This window comes from Microcaecilia unicolor, chromosome 10 (genome assembly GCF_901765095.1).
Source record: "Microcaecilia unicolor chromosome 10, aMicUni1.1, whole genome shotgun sequence".
NCBI lineage: Eukaryota > Metazoa > Chordata > Amphibia > Gymnophiona > Siphonopidae > Microcaecilia > Microcaecilia unicolor.
The window spans coordinates 141,291-167,473 of NC_044040.1; the positions used below are offsets into that span (position 1 = coordinate 141,291).

The 26,183-nt window shown below is 45.6% G+C and overlaps 1 protein-coding gene across 2 annotated transcripts in view; it reads left to right on the forward strand.

The window, feature by feature from the left end:
- The window catches only part of LOC115478743 (guanine nucleotide-binding protein G(i) subunit alpha-1), a 188,392-nt gene that overhangs the window by 96,898 nt on the left and 65,311 nt on the right, over positions 1 to 26,183 (forward strand). For both annotated transcript variants that reach the window (XM_030216312.1, XM_030216313.1), the window contains exon 6: positions 13,750 to 13,879. In XM_030216312.1, the coding sequence (XP_030072172.1) occupies positions 13,750 to 13,879 (130 nt within the window). The remainder of the gene's footprint in view (positions 1 to 13,749; positions 13,880 to 26,183) is intronic.

A 26,183-nucleotide genomic window follows, 5' to 3' on the forward strand; every position in this document is an offset into this window, starting at 1 on the left:
CGACTCTTGGAGCTACTAGGGTTTGTGATAAATTATCGAAAGTCCCACCTTCTTCCAGTCCAGAAGCTAGAATTCATAGGAGCTCTGCTGGACTCTCGGATGGTTCGTGCCTACCTTCCGGAAGCGAGGGCCGACACTCTTCTGTCTCTCGTTTCCTGGGTACGAGCGTCTCAGCAGATCACAACTCGGCAGATGTTGAGATTGCTCGGCCACATGGCCTCTATAGTTCATGTGACTCCCATGGCCCGCCTTCACATGAGATCAGCTCAATGGACCCTAGCTGTACCATAATTATACACTTCGCAGTGGTACCAAGCTGCTGGGGACCTAGAGGATGTAGTCCTGCTGTCCACGAGTTTTCTCCAATCCCTGCATTGGTGGACAATTCGGTCCAATTTGACTTTGGGATGTCCTTTCCAAATTCCTCAGCCACAAAAGGTGCTGACGACGGATGCGTCTTTCCTGGGGTGGGGAGCTCGTGTCGACGGGCTTCACACCCAAGGGAGTTGGGCCCTTCAGGAAAAAGGGTTGCAGATCATCCTCCTGAAGTTGCGAGCGGTATGGAACGCTCTAAAGGCCTTCAGGGATCGGCTGTCCCAACAAATTATCCAAATTCAGACAGACAGGTTGCCACGTATTACATCAACAAGCAGGGGGGTACCGGATCTCGCCACCTGTGTCAGAAGGCCGTCAGAATGTGGCTTTGGGCTCGCCGGAACGGCATGTTTCTTCAAGCCACGTATCTGGCAGGTGTAAACAACAGTCTGGCCGACAGATTGAGCAGGATAATGCAACCTCATGAGTGGTCGCTCCATTCCAGAGTGGTACGTGAGATCTTCCAAGTGTGGGGCACCTCCTTGGTGGATCTCTTTGCCACTCGAGTCAATCACAAGGTCCCTCAGTTCTGTTCCAGACTTCAGGCCCACGGCAGGCTAGTGTCGGATGCCTTTCTCTTGGATTGGGGGAAGGGACCTCCTGTATGCTTATCCTCCCATACCTTTGGTGGGGAAGACTTTGCTGAAACTCAAGCAAGATCAAGGCACCATGATCCTGATCGCTTCCTTTTGGCCGCGTCAGATATGGTTCCCTCTTCTTCTGGAGTTGTCCGTGTGGAAGGTAAGCCGATCTCGGGACAGCCTTTAGTTGTTCGCTTCATTTGAGGTTTGCTTTTGTCAAAGCCCCCCATCAAACCTCCTACAGTATCATGGGATCTCAATGTTCTCACCAAGCTGATGAAACCTCCTTTCGAGCCACTGAATTCCTGCCATCTGAAGTACTTGACTTGGAAGGTCATTTTCTTGGTGGCAGTCACTTCAGCTCCAGAGTCAGTGAGCTTCAAGCCTTGGTAGCTCATGCTCCTTATACTAAATTTCATCATAACAGAGTAGTCTTCCGCACTCACCCTAAGTTCTTGCCGAAGGTGGTGTCTGAGTTCCATCTGAACCAGTCAGTTGTCTTGCCAACATTCTTTCCCCGCTGCTGAACGTCAGCTGCACATATTGGACTGCAAGCGAGCATTGGCCTTCTATCTGGAGCGGACACAGACCCACAGACAGTCTGCCCAAATGTTTGTTTCTTTTGATCCCAACAGAAGGGGAGTGGCTGTCGGGAAACGCACCTTATCTAATTGGCTAGCAGATTGCATTTCCTTCACTTACGCCCAGGCTGGGCTGACTCTTGAGGGTCATGTCACGGCTCATAGTGTTAGAGCCATGGCGGCGTCAGTGGCCCTCTTGAAGTCAGCCACTATTGAAGAGATTTGCAAGGCTGCGACGTGGTCATCTGTCCACACATTCACATCTCATTACTGCCTTCAGCAGGATACCCGATGCAACAGAATCTGTTTAGGGTTTAGAATCCAACTCCACCCCCCTAGGTCCATTTTTATTCTGTTCCAGACTGCACTCTCAGTTAGTTGAATAAGTTAGGTCAATCTTAGTTATGTCCTCGCTGTTGCGAGGCCCAATTGACCAATGTTTGTTGTTTTGAGTGAGCCTGGGGCCTAGGGATACCCCATTCATGAGAACAAGCAGCCTGCTTGTCCTCTGAGAAAGCGAAAGCTACATACCTGTAGAAGGTATTCTCTGAGGACAGCAGGCTGATTGTTCTCACCTACCCGCCCGCCTCCCCTTTGGAGTTGTGTCTTCCCTTGTCTTTGCTATTTACTGTACTGGTGAACATGCTCGCGTTCGGGCGGGAGGATGTTCGCGCACGCGAGGGCTAGCAAACTTTGCTAGTGAAGATCTCCGATCGGAGGGGTGCTGTGGACGTCACCCATTCGTGAGATCAATCAGCCTGCTGTCCTCAGAGAATACCTTCTACAGGTATGTAGCTTTCGGTTGGGAACTCAGCACTTTCAGTACTGTGAATTGCCCTTTGGCCTCGCATCTGCGCCCAGAGTCTTCACAAAGTGTCTGGCAGTTGTCGCAGCATTGCTACGCAGACTGGGAGTGCATGTGTTCCCTTATCTCGACGATTGGCTGGTGAAGAGCACTTGGGAGGCAGGAGCTCTACGGACCATGCAGATGACTATTCAGCTGCTTCAGCTACTGGGGTTTGTACTAAATTATCTTAAGTCCCATCTTGTTCCAGTGCAGAAATTGAAGTTCATTGGAGCTCTGTTGGATACACGGACGTCTGGAGCTTATCTTCCCCAGGCAAGGGCAGACAATCTTCTGTCCCTAGTGTCCTTGGCTCGAGCGTCTCAACAGATCACAGCTCGGCAGATGTTGAGACTTTTAGCTCACATGGCCTCCACAGTTCATGTGACTCCTATGACACGACTACATATGAGATCAGCTCAGTGGACCCTAGCTTCCCAGTGGTGCCAGGCCACATGGAATCTAGAGGATGTAATTCATCTTTCCACCGACTTTTGCAGTTCCCATCAGTGGTGGACCATTCGATCCAATCTGACCTTGGGATGTCCATTCCAAATTTCATCCATAAAAAGTGCTGACAACGGATGCATCCCTCCTGGGGTGGGGAGCTCATGTAGATGGACTTCACACTCAAGGGGTTTAGTCCTTTCAGGAAAAGGGTCTTCAGATCAACCTCCTGGAATTGCGAACGATCTGGAACGCTCTCAAGGCTTTCAGAGATTGGCTGTCCAACCAGATCATCCTAATTCAGACAGTCAATCAGGTTGCTATGTATTACACCAACAAGCAGGGGGGCACCAGATCTCGCTGTCTGTGTCAGGAAGCCGTCAGGATGTGACTGTGGGCTCACCACCATGGTATGTTTCTCCAGGCCACGTGTCTGGCAGGCGTAAACAGTCTGGCTGACAGACTGAGCAGGATTATGCAGCCTCACGAGTGGTCGCTAAACATAGGCGTTGTCCACAAGATCTTCTGAGCATGGGGCACCCCCTCGGTGGATCTTTTTGCTACTCAGACCAATCACAAAGTCCCTCAGTTCTGTTCCAGGCTTCAGCCCCACGACAGGCTATCGTCAGATGCTTTTCTCCTACATTGGGGGACAGGCCTTCTGTACGTGTATCCTCCCATACCTGTAGTAGGGAAATCTCTGCTGAAACTCAAGCAAGATCTTGGAGCCATGATTCTAATTGCACCTTTTTGGCCTTTCAAATCTGGTTCCCTCTTCTTCTGGAGTTGACCTCCGAAAGACCATGGAGATTGGACTGTTTTAAGACCCTCATCACCCAGAACGCGGGGTCGCTTCTACATCCCAACTTAGTCTCTGGGTCTCTTGGCCTGGATGTTGATAGCTTAGAAGTTGCCTCTTTAGGTCTTTTGGAGGGTGTCTTCCGAGTCTTGCTTCCAGGAAAGATTCCTCAAAAAAGTGTTATTCTTTCAAATGGAGGAGGTTTGCCATCTGGTGTGACAGCAAGGCCCTAGATCCTTTTTCTTGTCCTACACTGACCCTGCTTGAACACCTTCTACACCTATCAGAATCTGGTCTAAAGAGCAACTCTGTAAGAGTTCACCTTAGTGCAATTAGTGCTTATCGCCGTGTAGAGGGTAAGCCTATCTCTGGACATCCTTTAGTAGTTCGCTTCATGAGAGGTTTGCTTTTGTCAAAGCCCCCAGTCAAACCTCTACCAGTGTCATGGGATCTCAGTGTCGTTCTCACCCAGCTGATGAAAGCTCCTTTTGAGCCACTGAATTCCTGCCATCTGAAGTACTTGACCTGGAAGGTTATTTTTTTGATGGCTGTTACTTCAGCTCGTAGGGTCAGTGAGCTTCAAGCCTTGGTAGTGCACGCACCTTATATTGTTTCATCATAACAGAGTAGTCCTCCGCACTCACCCCAAGTTCCTGCCGAAGGTGGTGTCGGAATTCCATCTGAACCAGTCAGTTGTCTTGCCAACATTTTTTCCCCATCCTCATATCCACCCTGGCAAAAGCAGTTTGCATACCTTGGACTGCAAGAGAGCATTGGCCTTTTACGTGGAGCGGACAAAGCCCTTCAGACAGTCAGCCCAGTTGTTTTTCTTTCGACCCCCAAGAGGAGGGGAGTCGCCATCGGAAAACGCACAATCTCCAATTGGCTAGCAGATTGCATTTCCTTCACTTATGCCCAGGTTGGTTTGACTCTAGAGGGTCATGTCATGGCTCGTAATGTAAGAGCCATGGCTGCGTCAGTGGCTCACTTAGCCTCCATTGAAGAGATTTGCAAGGCTGCAACGTGGTCATCAGTCCACACGTTCACATCTCGCTACTGGGGTCATTCCATGTCAAGTGGTCTGGTGGTCCCTGCACGACCTTCACGGATTTTCAATGAAATTTTCTGTGAACATTCATACATGTCCCCAATGAACATTGGTAAAGTTTTACATTCGCCGATGCAATACTTGCTGAGATATAGTAATCTGTTTGACACCATTCTGCAGCCTTCTATGGTATGACTCTGAGATTTCAACAACTTTGAGACACTGTATCTCCGGCAATATTTTGTTGAGAGAATCAAAACTTGGCCATCTTGTACAACTTTTTGCGCTCTATTAATCAAAATAATAAAAAAATCTTCATGAGCGATTTCCATGAAGAAAACTTGGAGCAAACTTGGTCCGAAACATTTGCGGCACGAAAAAATTGTAAAGTTTGGCTTTATATGTCTCTGGAGTTAAAGGTGTGATAAACGTGAAACTTTGCACACAACAACTTATCAACACAAGGTTTTCAAATATAAAATTTTATTCTCCTAATACTTTCCATTAGTTCACAAATTGAGTGTAAATTTGATGATTTTTGCAAAAACGCCAAAAATAGGATATTTTTAGCCCACTTTTACAAGAAAAGACCTTCTGGAAACTCTTTTTAATCATTTTCATTAGAAAGAGCATGTTTCAAACCCCTTAAAAAAGTAGGGTTGGTTTTTTATCGCTGGCATATAAGGCCCTAGAAATAGGGACAAAGTTGAGGACATTGCTATCGCAACATCACATGCATTCTATTATTTTTGTTTTATACAGACATTATTAGTACCTAAATTGTGTTGGTCCATGGTGACATTGTCAATACCAGTTCAGGAACTTGAACCAGTAACCGTATCGCCATAGGGGTCACGCCCGATAGCTGTGCAATACCAGCCAAGGGTGAGTTTCTTGGATGAGGATACCAAGCCTCTAGTTTGGTTTCTTCATCAAGGTTCCAAAGCCTTGTGTGGGTATCTGTCTGGTTCCCAAGCCGACGATTGAGCAGCTTATCCTAGGTTCCTAAGCCTAAAGTGGGTATCTTAAATGGTTCCCAAGCCGAAGTCCGTAATGTTAGTATGAACTGCCAAATTCCAACGATTGCTTATTTATTATTGAATTTACGAGCCACGTTCTTTAGTGTCACTTCTGGGAATTGATACTGGCGGCCTGACGACGTAACTGTTGGCGCTGGAAGCACACAAATAAGATGTTGTGCTGGAACCCAACAAACATCTTTTCTTTCAGACCAATAAAATGAATGAGCCGGGCCTGGTGGATGCATAAATGTCACCAGTGCATTATTTTGTTCCATGGAAATTTCTACAACGTTGCCTACCCACCACTTATTTTTATAAATGCAGGTAACTTATCAACCAGGCAATAGTTTGGCCAATTTTAAATTAGGATCGACGATATCGGAAATTTTGGCCACAAAGTTAATCGTGTCATTTGAAACTTTGCTGACAGAAATAGAATTCGAATCAACTGGCACAAACTGGTGATGATCTCATGTGCCAGCTATTGTGCAGCTAGCTTTCCATCGTTCTTCTTGCAGCATCCTGTTTTCTTGAATTTCTTCAGTCGGAACATACATATATTTAATTCCATGAGTGTTTTTGCCACAAAAGTTAAACAGATCTATTAGCGTCCATATTTGGTTGGTTAATGGTCGCTGGAGGCTGGCTCGAACAGCCAAACGTTTAGTCATGCTACCAACTCCATCACATGATGACTTGCCATGACTCGGCCTCAATTTCAAAATTATTCTTGTGATTGCACAGATTGACGGAATTTTTGTAATTTTTGTATTGTGCTGCTGAACAGTCAGTAAAGTAGTATATTCTTGTAATCTTCGTTTTATTCGTCAAAAACTCAATCAACTTCCGAATGAACTTGTGCACGGAAACCGTATCATGTTGCATATGATAAGAAATTATGCAGCAGTTGACAATCTGCAGCACGCCATCTTTATTGATATAATAAGCGTCAAATGGATGCACTGTGCGTTGTGAATTCTTCTAGTGAAAGCCTTGAGCAGCATCTTGGACAACAAACGAGTAATTCTGCGCAAAATCCATCAGTATGATAAGTTCGGTTTCTTTTAGGCCAGCTTTTAATGACTTCAAATATTCGCTTTGATGTTTTGAAATGAAGTGGTGGCCAGTCAGTTTCCAAATTTTGCTAGCGAGTTTGTCAGTAAAGTTGTCAACAGTGAGAACATATGTTTTGAGCATTTCATGGTCAGTATGAACCCATTGTTTGAATTCTATTGATTCTTCTGAGTCCCAGTCCTCAAATATTTCTTCCAAATATGCTATCAGTGCCTCTTCAACAGGATGGTTTTGGCATCGCTGCAACATACAATCTTTGGCGTCTAGATCGCAAACTGCCTTTCCCATGAGCATCTTGTAGTCTTCTTTAATGTTGACACCTTGTAGCATAAGCTTAACATTCTGATGGATGGTGCAGACACTGACAGAATGTGTGCCTGAGGCACCGACAGTAACACACCACTTTGATCTGAGCTCACAGAATTTGGAAAAAACAATTTCAGCACCATATTTGTTTTGATATGCTATATACAGTTCTTTCAGATTGCACAGTAGCAACCGCTTTTGTTTTAGAACCTTGATGCCATGAAGCCGAACAGAAATAAAATCTTTTTTACCAGGGCACATCGTGCTAAATTCATCATCCTCGTAGAAATCTCGAACTTTGTCGGCGATTGCCTTTGGTAGCAGTTTGCCAACTTTTGCATCCGGTAGTGCACAAATGCCTCTCTCTTGCTTTAATTTTTGCGCTGTTTTAACCATACGTTCTGAAACGCTAAACGTTTTTGCTGTCACTGGTATTGACCAACTCTTTGGGGCCAAAGTCAAAAATTGAATTTTCATGGATCTATTGGATATTTTAATTTTCGTTTTCACATCTTCGATTGGGTCAGTGTAATCTTGGCATAACAGGCATTATCTTCGGCTGATACTGCAGTGGCTACCGTTATTTTTTTTTCTGCTACCACTTTCTGCATGCGTTCAATTTTTCGTTTCACATATCCAGTTTTATCCCTTCTGGCCAACCTCCGAATTTTTAATGGAGAAGTCCCCAAATCAGTCAAACTTTGATCAAGTATGTCTGAAATGTCCATATCGTAATTTTCTGATGACAATGACTCTGCCTTGCTTTCGACCATAGAAACATATTTGGCTTTACACTTGGAACACATTTTTTGGCCCGGCGTCACATTTGTTTTCAATTTTTTCAGATCATCAGACATGACTAGATCGACTTTCAACAGTCCATGTTTAACTATGTGATTTTGTTTGCCGAATGGGTTGCAGCACGACTTTTGCTTGATTTCGTACTTTTCCAACTACATCACTTTGTGATGCAGGCAGATTTGTTCGTCTGTGAACTCAACCTCTAATCGCCGAGTAATGAGCATTTTTTTCATTGGCAGACAAGCTGTGCACATAATACAGCACAATTTCTTTAGAATAAAATGAACCATGGTGGCAAGTTGATGACAATTATTTTCCAACAACGCTAATGGGCAAAGTGGGATTGTCAGTTGACTCTTTGACAATTTTTCGCATATTAAGCAAAATCTCAATAATTAATATTATGAAGTAAGTGTATTAAATTAATGCAAATCTGAAAAAGAGAAGTTATAAATATTCTTATGTTATGACAGAAACATACAACTACACCTGCACAGTACGGAATCCTATAGCCAAAACATGCTAATGTGCGGCATCAATAAGGTACTTACAGAATAATTTAACCAATGTCATTAGTGTAGAAGCACCGCTAGTAGACTAACAGATTCATATAGCATACAAAAAATGAATTATACACTTTAAACTTCAGAAATGGAAAGAAAAGGACACAATATAGAAAAATGCATGTTGAAGTATATGACGTTGCGATAGCAACGTCCTCAACTTTGTCCCTATTTCTAGGGCCTTATATGTCAGCGATGAAAAACCAACCCTACTTTAAGGGGTTTGAAACATGCTCTAATGAAAATGATTAAAAAGAGTTTCCAGAAGGTCTTTTCTTGTAGGCTAAAAATACCCTATTTTTGGCATTTTTGCAAAAATCATCAACTTTACACTCAGTTTGTGAACTAATGGAAAATATTTGTAAAGTTTGGCTTTTTATATCTCTGGAATTAAAGGTGTGATAAACGTGAAACTTTGCACATAACTTATCAGCACAAGGTTTTCGAATATAAAATTTCATTTTCTTAATATTTGTGCCGCAAATTTTTCGGACCAAGTTTGCTCCAAGTTTTCTTCATGGAAATCGTTCATGAAGATTGTTTTATTATTTTGTTTAATAGAGCGCAAAAAGTTGTACAAGATGGCCAAGTTTTGTTTCAACATAATATTGCCGGAGATAGTGTCTCAAAGTTGCCGAAATCTTGGAGTCATACCATAGAAGGCTTCAGTATGGGGTCAAACAGATTACTGTATCTCAGCAAGTATTGCATCGGCGAACGTAAAACTTTACCAATGTTCACTGGGGACATGTATGAATGTTCACAGAAAATTTCATCGAAATCCATGATGGTCGCCGCGCAGGGACCAGACCACTTGATATGGAAAAAGGTTTGTTTATTTATTTATTTATTACATTTGTACCCCGCGCTTTCCCACATACAGCAGGCTCAGTGCGGCTTACATTGTAAAAGAAAGTATCTTACATGGTAGAAAATAAAGCAAAACAAGAAAATGTAGGAAGAGTATTATAAAAGTTTAGCTGATGCCATTATAAAATTACAGGACAATAGCTTCTCAAACACATTGGGTCTTATTCACTAAAGACAATTTTCCAGCAGGCACAGAGTGAGAAGTCCTTCCAATTAATTAAAATGCAGCAGTGTCTCTCAGACATATCTCAAAAAGTTATTAAAATGTCCTTACTCATCCCATAGAAGTATGTTTTGTCTTCCTCTAAATAATGATTTCCCATTCTTCATTTTTAGAAGGTTCCTATTTTCTTGCGCCACAAAGCTTTATTTTTGTTTTTGCCCTCTCCTACTCAGTTGGAATTTGATGCAAATCACAGACTAGAAACATTTTAAGACATACAATGGCGTAATATTTATACTTAATCTATAAAAATTTATCTTAAAAGTACACAAAATTTTAAGAAACAGATGCAAAAAAAGGGCTAGCAGTTCAATTTATTTCTCATTCAAAACTTTGACCAAGAAGGAGGCAATATCAACTTAAAAATACCAATTTTCAAGCTTAGCTTTCTTCCTTTTGTTCCGAGACCAGCAGAAAAGAGGAAGTTTGGATGTGATGACTCTTAACTGGGTTCATCCTAAACAACTATCAGCAGCATAGTCGAAAGAGAAGGTTCAAAGAAGAGTAACCAAAATGAGAGAGTGAAAGGAACTCCTCTCATATGAGGAAAGGCTAAAGAGTTTAGGGCTCTTCAGCTTGAAAAGAGATGGCTGAGGGGGGGATATAGAGCAGGGGGACACTCAATGAAATTACATGGAAATACTAAAACAGGAGAAAATATTTTTTTTCACTCAAAGAATAGTTAAGCTCATTGCTGGAGGATGTGGTAACAGCGGTTTAAAAAAGGTTTGGTCGAGTTCCTGGAGGAAAAGTCTATAGTCTCTTATTGAGAGAGACAGACATGTGGGAAGCCACTGCTTGCCCTAGGATTGGTTACATGGAATGTTGCCACTAACTGGGTTTCTGTCAGGTACTTGTGACCTGGATTGGCTACTGTTGGAAGCAGGATACTGGGCTAAATGAACCATTGTTCTGACCCAGTGTGGCTATTCTTACACTCTTACGTTAATGAATGAGATCAAGTAACTGATTCACTTTGCACTAAGAGGATCTTTTAGTAAATGGCATTAAGTGGTGTTTTCAGTGCGGTAGATGATAGCACAGGCCTGCGCTATGTGTACTAAAATAGAAGCCAATACGTATAATACCACATTAGCTGTTTAATAAGGGAGTAGGCCAGGTCTGGGTGTGACACACAGGGTGGTGGTGTGGCCAGCTGGGCAGCTAGAAAACAAGTCATTACTATGTGCTAGCTGTCCCAACTACCGATAGCCCAGTTTACTACCACCTCATAAGGAGGCGGTAAAGTACAGCTATGCTACCATCAATTCAGTAGCATAGCTTACTGTCACATGCCTTTCTGTCCCCCCCTCCTCACACTCACATATTAACCAAGGAATTATGTTGTAGAACAAAGTAGCTAATTACTGAAATTGATGTCGGCGATAATCAAAGCTAACTTTCATTTTCTCTTAAAATTGTTGTTGTTTTCCTATTTTTAATCATCTTGTACCTTTTCCCATCTCCCCATCCCTTTACCAACAATATTTTATCTATAAAAAATGTATTTATTGCCCTCTTTATGATTAGGGGGAAAAAGTAATCATTCTCTTGTATTTAAAATTTTGCTACATCAGAGCTGCCAAGGGGTCCCAATGTTTGAGAGGGAGATTTAGGTACACGCCCCCAAGCCCTGCTCCACTCCCTGGCACACCTCAATCCCATGGCCATTTCAGAAAATATTTTATTTAATAGCCTCATATCCTTTTCAGTTAGCTTTCAGAGGCCAAAACCTCCTGCCTCAGGTCAGGACAGTATAATGCTGTTATGGTATCCTCTCGTGACCTGAGGAAGGAAGTGCTGGTCTCTGAAGGCTAATCAAAAATGTTTTAAACTCAGTGAAGGTATCGCCTTATTTTCTATTTTGTGTTTTATTTGCATTTATTAACCTTCAATAACACAGCTACCACATTACTTTATCCTAAATTAAAAATAAACTTAGTTTCTGTACCTTTGTTGTCTGGCCATTTACTTTTTCTAATTGTGTTGGTCCCAGTTTCTTGATTCTGCTTTCCTTTGTCTTCTCTTAAATCTCTTGCCAGTTTCCTGTCCATTTGTCATTTTCTCTCCCTTTTTCTTTGTTTTCTTCAATTTATTTTTCTGCCCCTCTCTCTGTCCAGATTTAATTCATTCTTACAATCCATTCTTTAATTTCCCTCTTTTACTTCATCTACCTATGGCTTTTCATATTTTCCTCTCTCTTGTTCTCCCCCATGCCCCTTCCTCTTATTCTCCAATCTTTCACTAACTCTATTCTCTCCCCCTTTCCATTCAGCATCTCCCCGCTTTCTCTCCACATCCGTCCAGTGTCTCCCACTCTCTCTCTGCATTCTTCCATCCATTGTCTCCTCTCTCTCCCTATCCTTCCATCCACCTTCACTCTTTTTCTCCTACCCTTCCAACCAATGTCATTCCTCTTTCTGTCCCCATCCTTCCACCCATTACCCTCTCCCAATCCTTCTATCCATTCTCTCCCGCTATCTTCCCTTCCTTCTAGACTGTTTTTTCTCTGCCCTTTTCCATTCAGCATATCCTCTCTCACCCCATCCTTCCTGTCTTTCTCTCTCCCTACCCTTCCATCCAGCATCTTCCCTCTTTGTGCCCCGTCCTTCCAGCATTTTTCCTCTTCCTCCTTTCATCCAGCATTTCTCTGTCTGACCAGCTAAGCTGTCCCCCAGTTTCTCCCCATGCTTCTCTCTCTCTCTCCTGCCCTTTCCCATGTCCTCTTTTTTTCTCCCCCCATCTTTCCACTCCCCCCCTCTCTCTGTACCCCTCTTCCATCCAGCGTCTTCCCTCTTTCTCCCCTTCCTAGCATTTTTCCTCATTCTCTCCCTCCTTTCACCCAGCATTTCTTCTCTTTCTCTCCATCTGACCAACCAGGGTCTCCCCCTTGCTTCCCTTCCTTCTCCCCAGCAGCTTCTCTCCCTTGCCTTTTTCCTTGTCCCTTCTTTCTCTACCCATCTCTTTCTCTCTCTACCCTCCAGCATCCTCACTCTTCTTTCTTTTTCTCCCTTCTGCTCTCTCCATTTATCACCTTCTACCTCCCTCTGGATACACTTCCCCATTCCCTTACCCTTTTCAGCCAGTACCCCGTGTTTCCTCGCTCCTTCCCTATGTTGCAGCGGCAGCGCTAGCAAAAGAAGAAAAGTGCAGACCCACAGCAGCCTTCAGGCATGTTGTGTTGGCTCTGCTGTCCTCTGCCCCCCACTGATGTCAATTTCCTGTTTCGGGGGCAGAGGACCGGCAGAGCCTACAGCGCATCCTGAAGGCTGCTGCGGCCCCACGCCTGTTTTACTTTTGCTGCAGCTGCTCAAGCGAGAAGCAGCAACAGTAGTGGCGGATCGCAGCAAGAAATTTTCCCGCTTTGACGGGAGATGACTTGCCATAGCGGGAGTCTCGCTGAATGCAGGAGATTTGGCAGGTATGCTAAATGTTTTGATTTTGTTTAATTGCTAGACACAATATTTCACATGTAGTGACTGCTATATAAAACATTTGCTGTAAATTATTTCCTGGTTGAGATTATGCCTTCTTGCAATAGTTCTGAGTATGCAGCTTGCTTGTCCTGGACCTGTTAGATTTTATAATATGTACAAATCAACGTATGCATCCAGCTTCTCCTATTTAAGCACACAACTATGGAACACACTGCCAAAAGCCGTTAAAACAATGTATGACCACCTAAATTTCCGGAAATCACTAAAAACAAACCTGTTCAAAAAGGCATACCCCACCGACCCAACATAAAAGCCTGAATACCTGCAACACAATGAAACCAAAGCACGTAATGGACATACTTAACTCTTCCTCTCGAAGATCCCCCAATGTGTATATCTCACATAAATCTTACTGTACCACAATATCACCTTGTATTTGTTCATACCGGAATCGGCAAAAGTCGACACGGTACCATGTAAGCCACATTGAGCCTGCAAATAGGTGGGAAAATGTGGGATACAAATGCAACAAACAAATAAATAAACTAATACAAGATAGTAAAAATATTATTTAGATGTATATTTCAGTTTAAGAATTACTGGAAAATGTCTAGACAGATGAAAAATTTATTATTAGGAGGTGGACAGAAGGTGTAGTGATTAAAGTTGTTTTTGTTACTCTTTGAGCAGTGATGCTCATACGTGCTAATTGCTGCAGCAGTTACTTCATATTCTCATATATACTGAAAGTTCTGCCAACATGTTTTTCGCTTTGCAGAATGTTTGATGTGGGAGGACAGAGATCTGAACGCAAGAAGTGGATTCACTGTTTTGAAGGTGTTACAGCAATAATCTTTTGTGTAGCACTGAGTGATTATGATTTGGTTCTAGCCGAAGATGAAGAAATGGCAAGTACAATAGCTGCTGTTTTTGTTTGGTTTTTTTTTTTTTTTGAAACTTCTAGAAGTAAAATACCCTGAAAAATTGAACTGTAACTACCAAATTGTTTTGACCAAAGGTTCATACTTTTTCCAAAGAAAACACTGCAATGCAGGCACATTGCTAGTGATGTCACATGACAGAGCCAGAGTACCCAGAGACCTCCTTCAGTATAGAAGCCTTTTTGGCTTCTTTGAGGCTGTGGGGATTCTCACATCTCCTCTGTCAGCCTGTTGGGCTTTGTCGTCTTTATCCATGGAGCTGAGCTGTTGCAGCCCTCCTTCATCCGCTTCACTAAAAAGAAAATAAAGTATAAATTCAGCTGTAGAGAGTAAAAATTTGCCCAGAGGGCAACAGTGATAACGGTGCTTCAGTTTTGATCACCATTGGCTCAGATTTCCTGTCATGGCTGTACTGTGAATATGGCCATGGTGCCTTTTGAAGTCAGTCAGTTCTGCTGCTAGCACTTCACCGGGCCTATCATAGGTTCTGATGGAGAGCCTTCTCAGATAACAGCTTCAGCTGCAATATTGGGAGTGGTTTCCTTCCTGATAGCAGGATCTCACAGGTTCGCAGCTTCACCCCATTCTTTCAGCCTATGGGCTGAGTTAAGCAGAGTATCCTGTGCTTCCATACACCACAGTTAAGGACAAACAGCTATTTCTAAGAAGTCCAAGTAAGAATCCTTAATACAATCCCCTCAGTCAAGAGACAAAAAAGTGTCATAAGACTAGGGCTGTACTGAATATTCATGTTCGATTCAGTTCAGCCCTACATAGTGCCCAGGTACATTATTTGTATTTGGCTGACTAGTGATTTAAATTTGAATAAAAATAATTCGGTACTCTACAAGATGAAGCTAGAATATGGTAGATTTAAAACAAATAGGAGAAAGTTTTTCTTTACTCAGCGTGTAGTTGGACTCTGGAACTTGTTGCCGGAGAATGTGGTGGCAGTGGCTGGCCTTACGGAGTTTAAGGGGGTTTTGGACAGATTCCTGAAGGAAAAGTCCATTGAACATTAGTAATTTTTTTTTTTTTTTTTTTTTTTGGGGGGGGGGGGGGGGGGGGGGGGGGTTGCCAGGTTCTTGAAGCCTGGATTGGCCGCTGTCAGAGACAGGATGCTGGGCTTGATGGACCCTTGGTCTTTTCCCAGTGTGGCGGTGCTTATGCTTATGTACTGTGCTAAATCCTACTGAAATACACTTGGTCTCTGATTTCATAAGAACATAAGAATAACCATACTGGATCAGACCAATGGTCCATCTAGCCCAGTATCCTGTTTCCAACAGTGGCCAATCCAGGTCACAAGTACCTGACAAAAACCCAATTAGTAGCAGCATTCCATGTTTAGAACTGTTCTGAGTGAAAAAAAATATTTCTTCCCATTTGTTTTAAAAGTATTTCCATGTGATTTCATAAAGTGTCCCCCTGGTCTTTGTACGTTTTGAAAGAGTGAAAAATCAATTCACTTTTACCTGTTGGCACCACTCAAGATTATTTATAGACCTCAATCTTACCCCCCCCCCCCCAATCTGTCTCCTTGCCAAGCTGAAGAGCCCCAACCTCTTTAGCCTTTCTTCATACGGGGAGGAGTTCCATCCCCTTTATCGTTTTGGTTGCTCTTCTTTGAACCTTTTCTAATTCCGCTATATCTTTTTTGAGATACAGCGACCAGAAATGATTGTAATACTCAAGGTGATATCGCACCTTGGAGCGATACAGTGGCATTATAATACTCTGTTTTATTTTGCATACCTTTCCTAATAATTCCTAGCATCCTGTTTGCTTTTTTGGCTGCCACACATTGGGTAAGATATTTCAGCAGTTCGTCTACAATGACACCTAGATCTTTTTCTTGAGTGCTGACTCCTAAGGTGGACCCTAGCATCAGGTAACTATGATTTAGATTATTCTTCCCAATGTGCGTCATTTTGCATTTGTCCACATTAAATGTCATCTGCCACTTGGATGCCCAATCTTCCAGTTTCCTAAGGTCTTCCTGTAATTTTTCATAATCCACATGCGTTTTGACAACCTTGAATAGTTTTGTGCCATCTGCAAATTTAAACACCTCACTCGTTCCAATTTGCAGATCATTTATAAATATAAACAGCACTGTTCTCAGTACAGATTCCTGCAGCTACTCCTCTATTCACCCTCCTCCATTGGAGAAAAATGGCCATTTAACCCTACCCTCTGTTTTCTATTTAATAATCAATTCCTAATCCACAGAAGGACATTGCCTTCTATCACATGACTTTTTAATTTTCTCTGGAGTGTCTTATGAGGAACTTTGTCAAAAGCTTTCTGAAAATCTAGATACAGTACACCAACTCTAACCAGTTATCCACATGTTTATTCACGCCTTCAAAGAAATGAAGCAGATTGGTAAGGCAAGACTTCTCTTGGCTGAACCCATGCTGGCTCTGTCCCATTAAACCATGTTTGTCTGTGTTCTGTAATATTCTTTATAATAGTTTCCATTATCTTGCCTGGCACTGATGTCAAGCTTACCTGGTCTGTAATTCCCCAATCACAAATTGAACCCTTTTTAAAAATTGGCCACCCTCCAGTCTTTAGGTACTACGGACGATTTTAATGATGGGTTAAGGACCACTAACAACAGATCAGCAATTTCATGTTTGAGTTCTTTCAGTACCTTGGGGTGTATATCATCCGATCCAGGTGATTTATCACTCTTTAACTTGTCAGTTTGGCTCAGTACGTCTTCCAGGTTCATTGAAATTTCTTTCAGTTCCTCTGCATCGTCACCCTTGAAAACCATTTCTGATACAGGTAGATCTCTTATATCTTCTTCCGTAAAAACCAAAGCAAAGAATTCATTCAGTCTCTCCACTGTGGTCTTGTCCTCCCTGAGTGCCCCTTTTGCTCCTCCATGATCTAATGGTCCCATGGATTTTCTCACAAGCTTTCTCCTTCTGATGCACCTGAAAAAGGTGTTAATGTGAGTTCTTTTTGTTTCTGCAGCAAGTTTTTCTTTATATTCTCTTTTAGCATTCTTTCTCAGTGCTTTAACTCTAGCTTGACAGTGCATAAATACATAAGTATTGTCACACTGGGACAGACTAAAGGTCCATCAAGCCCAGCATCCTGTTTCCAACAGTGGCCAATCCAGGTCACAAATACCTGGTAAGATCCCAAAGTTTAATACATTTTTTTGCTACTTATCCCAGAAATACGCAGTGGATTTTCCCCAAATCATTTTTATAATGGTCTATGAACTTTTCCTTTAGGAAGCCATCCAGACCTTTTTTTAAACCCCGCTAAACTAATCTCCTTTACCACATTCTCTGGCAACGAATTCCACAGTTTAATTACATGTTGAGTGAAGAAACATTTTCTCTGATTCGTATTAAATTTACTACTTTGTAGCTTCATTGTATGACCCCTAGTCCTAGTATTTTTGGAAAGAGAAAACGATTCATGTCTACCCATTCCACTCCACTCATTATTTTATAGATCTCTATCCATATCTCCCCTCAGCCGTCTTTTCTCAAAACTGAAGAGCCCTAGCTGCTCAGCCTTTCCTTATAGGGAAATCATCCCATCCCCATTATCATTTTCATCTCCCTTCTCTGTACCATTTCTAATTCCACTATATCTTTTTTGAGATGCGGTGACCAGAATTGAACACAATATTCGAGGTGTGGTCGCACCATGGAGCGATACAAAGGCATTATAGCGTCCTCATTTTTGTTTTCCATTCCTTTCCTAATAAAACCTAACATTTTATTCGCTTTCTTAGCCGCAGCAGCACACTGAGCAGAAGGTTTCAACGTATCATCAACGACGACACCTAGATCCCTTTCTTGGTATGTGATCCCTAACGTGGAACCTTGCATTACGTAGCTATAATTTGGAGGCTATAGCAGTATTGATCTTTTTTGTCAATTTTAATTGTTCATAGTCAATTTACGCAGATTTTTAATGATTTTTTTATGCAACAAATAGTTCATACTTGTTTGGTACTTGTATTTTTATTTATATTTGTATTTTTATTATTTTTTTATTCTTTTTTCATTGTTTGAATTTATTCTATTTCTAGTTTTACTAGCCGTTAAGCCCGTTAAAACGGGCGAGATTTCCAGCTACCCTCCTCGCCGCCGCTCCCTCCCCCCTCCATGCCGGGCCCCCTGCACTGACCTGACAGCGCCTCTCACCTCCATGTGAAAGCGCTTCAGCCAGCAGCAGATTGCTCTGTTGCTGCTTGCAGCTCTTCCACATGGAGGTGAGAGGCGCTGTCAGGTCAGTGCAGGGGGCCCGATATGGGGGGGGGGGGCGGGAGCGGCAGCGGGGATGGGGGGAGAGTGGAGGTTGTTGCACGCGATGTTCTTTTCCAGGCTCCAGCGGCAGCGGCCGACTCCGTTTCCCTCTCTGTTCCGCCCTCTGACGTCATCACGTCTTGACGCGAGGGCGGGACAGAGAGGGAAGTCTCTACTGCGCATTTGCAGGTGAGTTGGTCACTTGCCATTTATATGTTTGATTTCCATCAATATTGTTACATTATTTACAAAATCTTTTTTGAATTAACTTACACATTATTTATATATATATTGTTTGCCACTTCCTTTTTTTTTAATACAAATTATTCAATGCATTTCTTAATGTTTTTTAATGCTATTTGATGCCATTTACATTTCCTGGGTCTCTACTAAAACATATGAAAGGTCCTTTTCCATATCATCAAGCTGATCAATCCATAGACTGGTGGGTTGTGTCCATCTACCAGCAGGTGGAGATAGAGAGCAAATTAAATATGACCAAAACCGAGCTTCTCATTTTCCCCCCCAAACCCACCTCCCCGCTCCCCCCGTTTTCTATTTCTGTTGATGGCTCTCTCATTCTCCCTGTCTCCTCAGCTCGAAACCTTGGGGTCATCTTTGACTCTTCTCTCTCCTTCTCTGCTCATATCCAGCAGACCGCCAAGACCTGTCGTTTCTTTCTTTACAACATCCGTAAAATCCGCCCCTTTCTTTCCGAGCACTCTACCAAAACCCTCATCCACACCCTTGTCACCTCTCGTTTAGACTACTGCAATCTGCTTCTTGCTGGCCTCCCACTTAGTCACCTCTCCCCTCTCCAGTCGGTTCAAAACTCTGCTGCCCGTCTCATCTTCCGCCAGGGTCGCTTTACTCATACTACCCCTCTCCTCAAGACCCTTCACTGGCTCCCTATCCGTTTTCGCATCCTGTTCAAACTTCTTCTACTAACCTATAAATGTATTCACTCTGCTGCTCCCCAGTATCTCTCCACACTCGTCCTTCCCTACACCCCTTCCCGTGCACTCCGCTCCATGGATAAATCCTTCTTATCTGTTCCCTTCTCCACTACTGCCAACTCCAGACTTCGCGCCTTCTATCTCGCTGCACCCTACGCCTGGAATAAACTTCCTGAGCCCCTACGTCTTGCCCCATCCTTGGCCACCTTTAAATCTAGACTGAAAACCCACCTCTTTAACATTGCTTTTGACTCGTAACCACTTGTGACCACTCGCCTCCACCTACCCTCCTCTCTTCCTTCCCGTTCACATTAATTGATTTGATTTGCTTACTTTATTTATTTTTTGTCTATTAGATTGTAAGCTCTTTGAGCAGGGACTGTCTTTCTTCTATGTTTGTACAGCGCTGCGTATGCCTTGTAGCGCTATAGAAATGCTAAATAGTAGTAGTAGTAGTAGTATATGTGGTCATGTGCTGCCGGAAACTCCTCAGTATGTTCTCTATCTCAGCAGGTGGTGGTCACACACAGCAGCAGCTCTGGCTATGCCTCCAAGCCTAATTTTTAGGTTTTGTTGAGTGCCTGGGGTTGAGGGCTCTTTTGAGCAAGTGCAAACCTGGTGGTGCCAGGTCCCTCCTTTTCTCCCCCCTCCCGCTGGCTCCGTTAAAAAAAAAAAAAAAAAAAAAATTTTTAAACGTCCTTAAAGGCGTTTATTTCGACGTTTATTTAAACGTTCATTGCAGCTACTCACTGGGACACCCAGTTCGTTACAGCTCGGAGCGGACAGCAGGTAATTTTTACCTTTTTATAGCGGGCAGGGGGTTCCCCGATTCTTCTCCTCGTGGCATATGGCGTCGGAGGGCGAGGGCGCAAAGGGTCGCTCCCCGGATCGCTTGAGCGCTTCTAGAGGGGATGCGGGGGTCTTACAGCCTGATTCGCCCTTGTTGGGTGACAGTTTCGTGACCGATGAATGTCCCGGTCCTTCCTCCGGCGTGGCGGTTTTTCCCGCCATAAACGCCCATCCCCCGCTCCTCGCCTCCACCATCTTGGCCGGCCACGCGGCTCGGACGGCTTCTTCGTGGGCCGCCCTTGAGGTTGGAGACATTAATGCCATGAACGCCCTTAATTTGGGCGACGGCACAAAAGCGGCTAAAGTTAAGCGCCGTTCTTCCCGCGCGGCTCCTTCGCGGAGTGTCGCGCCGGACGCCATTTTGGATGCGCAGCATGTCTCTCCCCCGCTCTTGCGAGCGCCGGTTGAGGGTGCGTCTAGGGCTGTTGCCCAGGCTTCGGAAGTGCACAGTCTGGGGGGTTTCTCCCCCGAGTTTGTTTTGCTGCTGCATCAGGCTTTCCTCATGCAAAACGCTGCCCCTGCTCCCTCGTCTGGTAAAGAGGTTGAGGTTCCCAGAGGTAAACGCCCTCGGGTTGATTCCCAGGCCTTGGAGGACTTTGTCTCCTCCGATGTAGATGAGGGCAGCGTGTCTGAGGTCTCCCAACGGTCCTTTGCGGAGTCCTTGGAGGAGACGGATCCCCGCTCGGATGGAGCGGATGACCCCTCTGCAGCGCGGCTTTTTAGCCCAGAGGATTTGCCCAACCTGTTGTTACAGGCCATGGACACTTTGAAGATTTCCTCTCCGGAGGACGTCTCTCCCTCAGCCCCTGTTGGCTCTGCCATTATGCTGGGGACGAAGCGCCCGCCTAGAACCTTCCACGTGCATGATGCCATGCACACCTTAATTTCGGCTCAATGGGATGTCCCGGAAGCGAGCCTTAAAGTGGCTAGGGCTATGTCCCGCCTCTATCCTTTGGCTGTGAGTGAACGTGAGGCCTATCTGTGGCCTACCGTGGATTCTTTAATCACTGCGGTGACTAAGAAAACAGCGTTGCCGGTGGAAGGTGGCACGGCCCTAAAGGACGCCCAAGACAGAAGATTGGAGGCGGCCTTAAGGTCGTCCTTTGAGGCGGCTGCTTTAAGTTTGCAGGCCTCAGTTTGCGGCTCCTATGTGGCCAGGGCGTGCCTGACTATGGTGCAGCGGGCTTCCCCCTCGGATCATTCCTTGAGGGCTGATTGGCCGGCCCTGGAATCGGGCTTAGCCTATTTGGCAGACTTGCTGTATGATGTCTTGAGGGCCTCAGCTAAAGGCATGGCTCAGACAATCTCTGCGCGGCGGTGGCTTTGGCTGAAACATTGGTCTGCTGACCACGCCTCTAAATCCCGCCTGGCTAGATTGCCTTTTAAAGGCAAGCTGCTCTTTGGGGTCGAGCTGGACAAAATCGTGACCGATCTCGGCACGTCTAAGGGCAAGAAATTACCAGAGGTCAGGGCTCGGGCTAGTACTCGTCCCGGTACCTCCAGAGGACGGTTGCAGGAAGCCCGTCGGTACCGCCCGGGCAAGTCGGGTTCCTCTGCCCCCTCTTCCTTCAAGAGGAATTTCTCCCCCAAGCAGCATTCCTTTCGCAGAGACCGCCGTCCCGGAGGTGCTTCCTCCGGTCCTCCCCCAGGGTCTCGTACCCAATGACGGGGCCTTGGTCCACGCCCCAGTGCAGATTGGAGGACGGCTGTCCTCGTTTCTGGGCGAGTGGACCACAATAACTTCAGACGCATGGGTGCTGGAAGTCATCAGAGACGGCTACAAGCTAGAGTTCTGCCGACCCTTAAAAGACGGGTTTGTACTCTCTCCCTGCAAGTCTCCGGTCAAAGCTGTGGCAGTGCAGCAGACCTTGGACAATCTGATCCGCCTGGGCGCGGTCGTTCCTGTGCCAGAAAGTCAGCTTGGCAAGGGACGTTACTCCATTTACTTTGTGGTACCAAAGAAAGGAGGTTCTGTCCGGCCTATCCTCGACCTCAAAGGGGTCAATCGGGCCTTGAAAGTGCGGCACTTTCGCATGGAGACTCTCCGCTCTGTTATAGCGGCAGTGAAGGCAGGAGAGTTCTTGGCTTCCTTGGACATCAAGGAAGCGTACCTGCATATTCCCATCTGGCCTCCTCATCAACGCTTTCTGCGTTTTGCAGTCCTGGGACGACACTTCCAGTTCAGAGCCCTCCCATTCGGGTTGGCTACTGCTCCGCGGACCTTTTCCAAAGTAATGGTGGTCATCGCGGCCTTCCTACGAAAGGAAGGGATACAGGTCCATCCTTATCTGGACGACTGGTTGATCCGAGCCCCCTCTTATGCAGAGTGCGGCAAAGCTGTGGACCGGGTAGTTGCTCTTTTGAGCTCCCTGGGATGGATCATCAACTGGGAGAAGAGCCAGCTGCGCCCGACTCAGTCCCTGGAGTACCTGGGAGTTCGATTCGACACCCAAGTGGGCAGAGTGTTCCTGCCAGACAATCGGATTGTCAAACTTCAGGCTCAGGTGGACCAGTTCCTGGGAGCCTCTCCTCTTCGGGCTTGGGACTATGTGCAGCTGTTGGGCTCTATGACGGCCACGATGGAAGTAGTGCCCTGGGCCAGGGCTCATATGAGACCACTTCAACACTCCTTGTTGCAGCGCTGGACTCCGATGTCGGAGGATTATGCTGTGCGGCTTCCCTTGGACCCAGCAGTGCGCAAGGCGCTGAGCTGGTGGATGCAGACAGACAAATTGTCTGCGGGAATGCCTCTGGTGACCCCAGAGTGGATTGTCGTCACGACGGACGCCTCTTTGTCGGGCTGGGGAGCCCACTGCTTGGGAAGGACAGCGCAGGGGCTCTGGTCTCCTGCAGAGGCAAAGTGGTCTATCAACCTCCTGGAACTCAGAGCCATTCGGTTGGCGCTTTTGGAGTTCATCCCGGTACTGGTGTGGAAGCCTGTACGGGTCCTGTCGGACAATGCCACGGCTGTGGCCTATGTCAACCGCCAGGGAGGTACCAAGAGCGCCCCTCTAGCCAAGGAGGCTATGTATCTTTGCCAGTGGGCGGAAGCGAACCTGGAGCAGCTTTCAGCGGCCCACATTGCCGGAGTCATGAATGTCAAGGCGGACTTTCTCAGTCGCCATACCTTGGAGCCCGGAGAGTGGCAGCTATCTGCTCAGGCGTTTTTGGACATCACGAAGCGCTGGGGCCAGCCGAGCCTAGATCTGATGGCGTCATCGGCCAATTGCCAAGTGCCGCGCTTCTTCAGCAGAGGACGGGACCCTCGATCCCTGGGAGTAGATGCTCTTCTCCAACAGTGGCCGACACAAGAGCTCCTCTATGTGTTCCCGCCCTGGCCCATGTTGGGCAGGGTGCTAGACCGGGTGGCAAAGCATCCCGGCAGGGTAATCCTGGTGGGTCCGGATTGGCCCAGGCGTCCCTGGTATGCGGACTTGATCAGGCTCTCAGTGGACGATCCTCTGCGACTGCCAGTGGAACAGGGCCTGTTACATCAGGGTCCCGTGGTGATGGAGGATCCCTCCCCCTTTGGTCTTACGGCCTGGCTATTGAGCGGCAGCGTCTGAGGAAGAAGGGCTTCTCAGACAAGGTCATCGCCACTATGCTGAGAGCGAGGAAGCGCTCTACTTCTACTGCTTACGCCAGAGTTTGGCGTATCTTTGCAGCGTGGTGTGAAGCAGGCTCTCTTTCTCCCTTCACTGCTCCAATTTCTTCAGTGTTGGCGTTCCTGCAAGAAGGTCTGGAGAAAGGCCTGTCGCTCAGTTCCCTTAAAGTCCAGGTAGCGGCTCTGGCTTGCTTCAGGGGCCGCCTGAAGGGTGCTTCCCTGGCTTCGCAGCCAGATGTGGTGCGCTTTCTCAAGGGAGTTAATCACCTGCGCCCTCCTCTGCACTCAGTGGTGCCTGCGTGGAATCTCAACCTGGTGCTAAGAGCATTGCAGAAGCCGCCTTTTGAACCCTTGTCGAGGGCATCTCTGAAAGACCTGACGTTGAAAGCAGTCTTTTTGGTGGCTATCACTTCAGCCAGAAGAGTTTCCGAGCTCCAGGCGCTCTCATGTCGAGAGCCTTTTCTGCAGTTCACTGAGGCAGGAGTGACTATTCGCACAGTGCCTTCCTTCCTGCCCAAGATTGTTTCTCGCTTCCATGTGAATCAGCAGCTCTGTCTCCCTTCCTTTCGTAGGGAGGACTACCCAGAGGAGTACTCTGCTCTTAATTATCTGGATGTGAGACGAGTCATCATCAGATACTTGGAAGTGACCAATGATTTCCGGAAATCGGATCATCTGTTTGTCCTGTTTGCAGGTCCTCGTAAGGGTCTGCAGGCTGCTAAGCCTACAGTGGCAAGATGGGTCAAGGAAGCCATTGCAGCGGCTTATGTGGCCGCGGGGAAGGTGCTGCCTATCCAGCTGAAGGCTCACTCCACGAGAGCTCAGGCGGCCTCGATGGCAGAGGCCGGATCCGTCTCCTTGGAAGAGATATGCAAGGCGGCAACTTGGGCTTCGGCTCATACATTCTCCAAGCATTACCGTTTGACTGTGGCTGCACGGGCGGAGGCCCGGTTTGGAGCTTCAGTGTTGAGGTCAGGGATTTCTATGTCCCGCCCTGGGTGAGTACTGCTTCGGTACATCCCACCAGTCTATGGATTGATCAGCTTGATGATATGGAAGGTAAAATTATGTATAATCATACCTGATAATTTTCTTTCCATTAATCATAGCTGATCAATCCATAGCCCCTCCCAGATATCTGTACTGTTTTTATTCTGGTTGCATTTCAGGTTCAAGTTTAGTCTTCAGTTACTTCAGAAAGACTTCGTGTTCAAGTTCTTCCTTCACTTGGATTCTTCAAGAGTTGAGACGAGTTTGTGTTACAGTGAGCTGCTGCATTCCTCTCCCCTCCGTTTTCGGGGCTGGATTGAGATTTAAATTCTGCCGGCACTCCCTCCCGCTTCGTGCGGCTCTAGGGCAGCTTTGTACCCCTCCCGCTTCGGCGGTGTTAGGGTCAGTCAGCTCCTCCCGCGGTTGCGGTTGCAGGATAAGCCAGATCCCCCCGCATCGGCGGGTGTGGTGTCCCTCCCCCGCTCCGCGGGGATGAGCTGGACGGATTCCCCTCCCCCACTTGTGTGGGGATGAGCTGGGTTAATTCCCCTCCCCCGTTTCGGCGGTGGTGAGCTGGGCAGAGTGTCCCTTCGTGGGTGTAATTCTCTAGGTGCTGAGTCCTGCGGATGGAGCTTTGATATCGACATACTGAGGAGTTTCCGGCAGCACATGACCACATATAGGGAGGCAAAAGTTTGCTCTCTATCTCCACCTGCTGGTAGATGGACACAACCCACCAGTCTATGGATTGATCAGCTATGATTAATGGAAAGAAAATTATCAGGTATGATTATACATAATTTTACCTTCAATCTTATTAATTTATTTATAGTTTCGAAATCCTACTATATAAATGAAGAGTGACCTTAAAATCGAGCGCGGTACCAGAAGATTGGAGGATGGCATATGTAACGCCAATTTTTTAAAAAGGTTCCAGAGGAGATCTGGTAAATTATAGACTGGTGAATCTGACGTCGGTGCTGGGCAAAATGGTAGAGACTATTATTAAGAACAAAATTACAGAGCATATTCAAAAGCATGGATTAATGATACAAAGTCAGCATGGATTTAGTGAAGGGAAATCTTGCCTCACCAATCTACTACATTTCTTTGAAGGGGTGAACAAACATGTGGATAAAGGGGAGCTGGTTGATATTGTGTATCTGGATTTTCAGAAGGAGTTAGACAAAGTACCTCATGAAAGACTCCAGAGGAAATTGGAGAGTCATGGGATAGGAGGTAGTGTTCTATTGTGGATTAAAAACTGGTTTAAAGATAGAAAACAGAGAGTAGGGTTAAATGGTCAGTATTCTCAATGGAGAAGTGTAGAGGGCTCTGTGCTGGGACTGCTGCTTTTTAACATATTTATAAATGACCTAGAGATGGGAGTAACTAGTGAGGTAAGTAAATTTGCTGATGGCACAAAGTTATTCAAAGTCGTTAAATCGTGGGAGGATTATGAATAATTACAAGAGGACCTTACAAGACTGGGTGTCTAAATAGCAGATGACATTTAATGTGAGCAAGTGCAAAGTGATACATATGGGAAAGAGGAACCCGAATTATAGCTACGTCATGCAAGGTTCCAC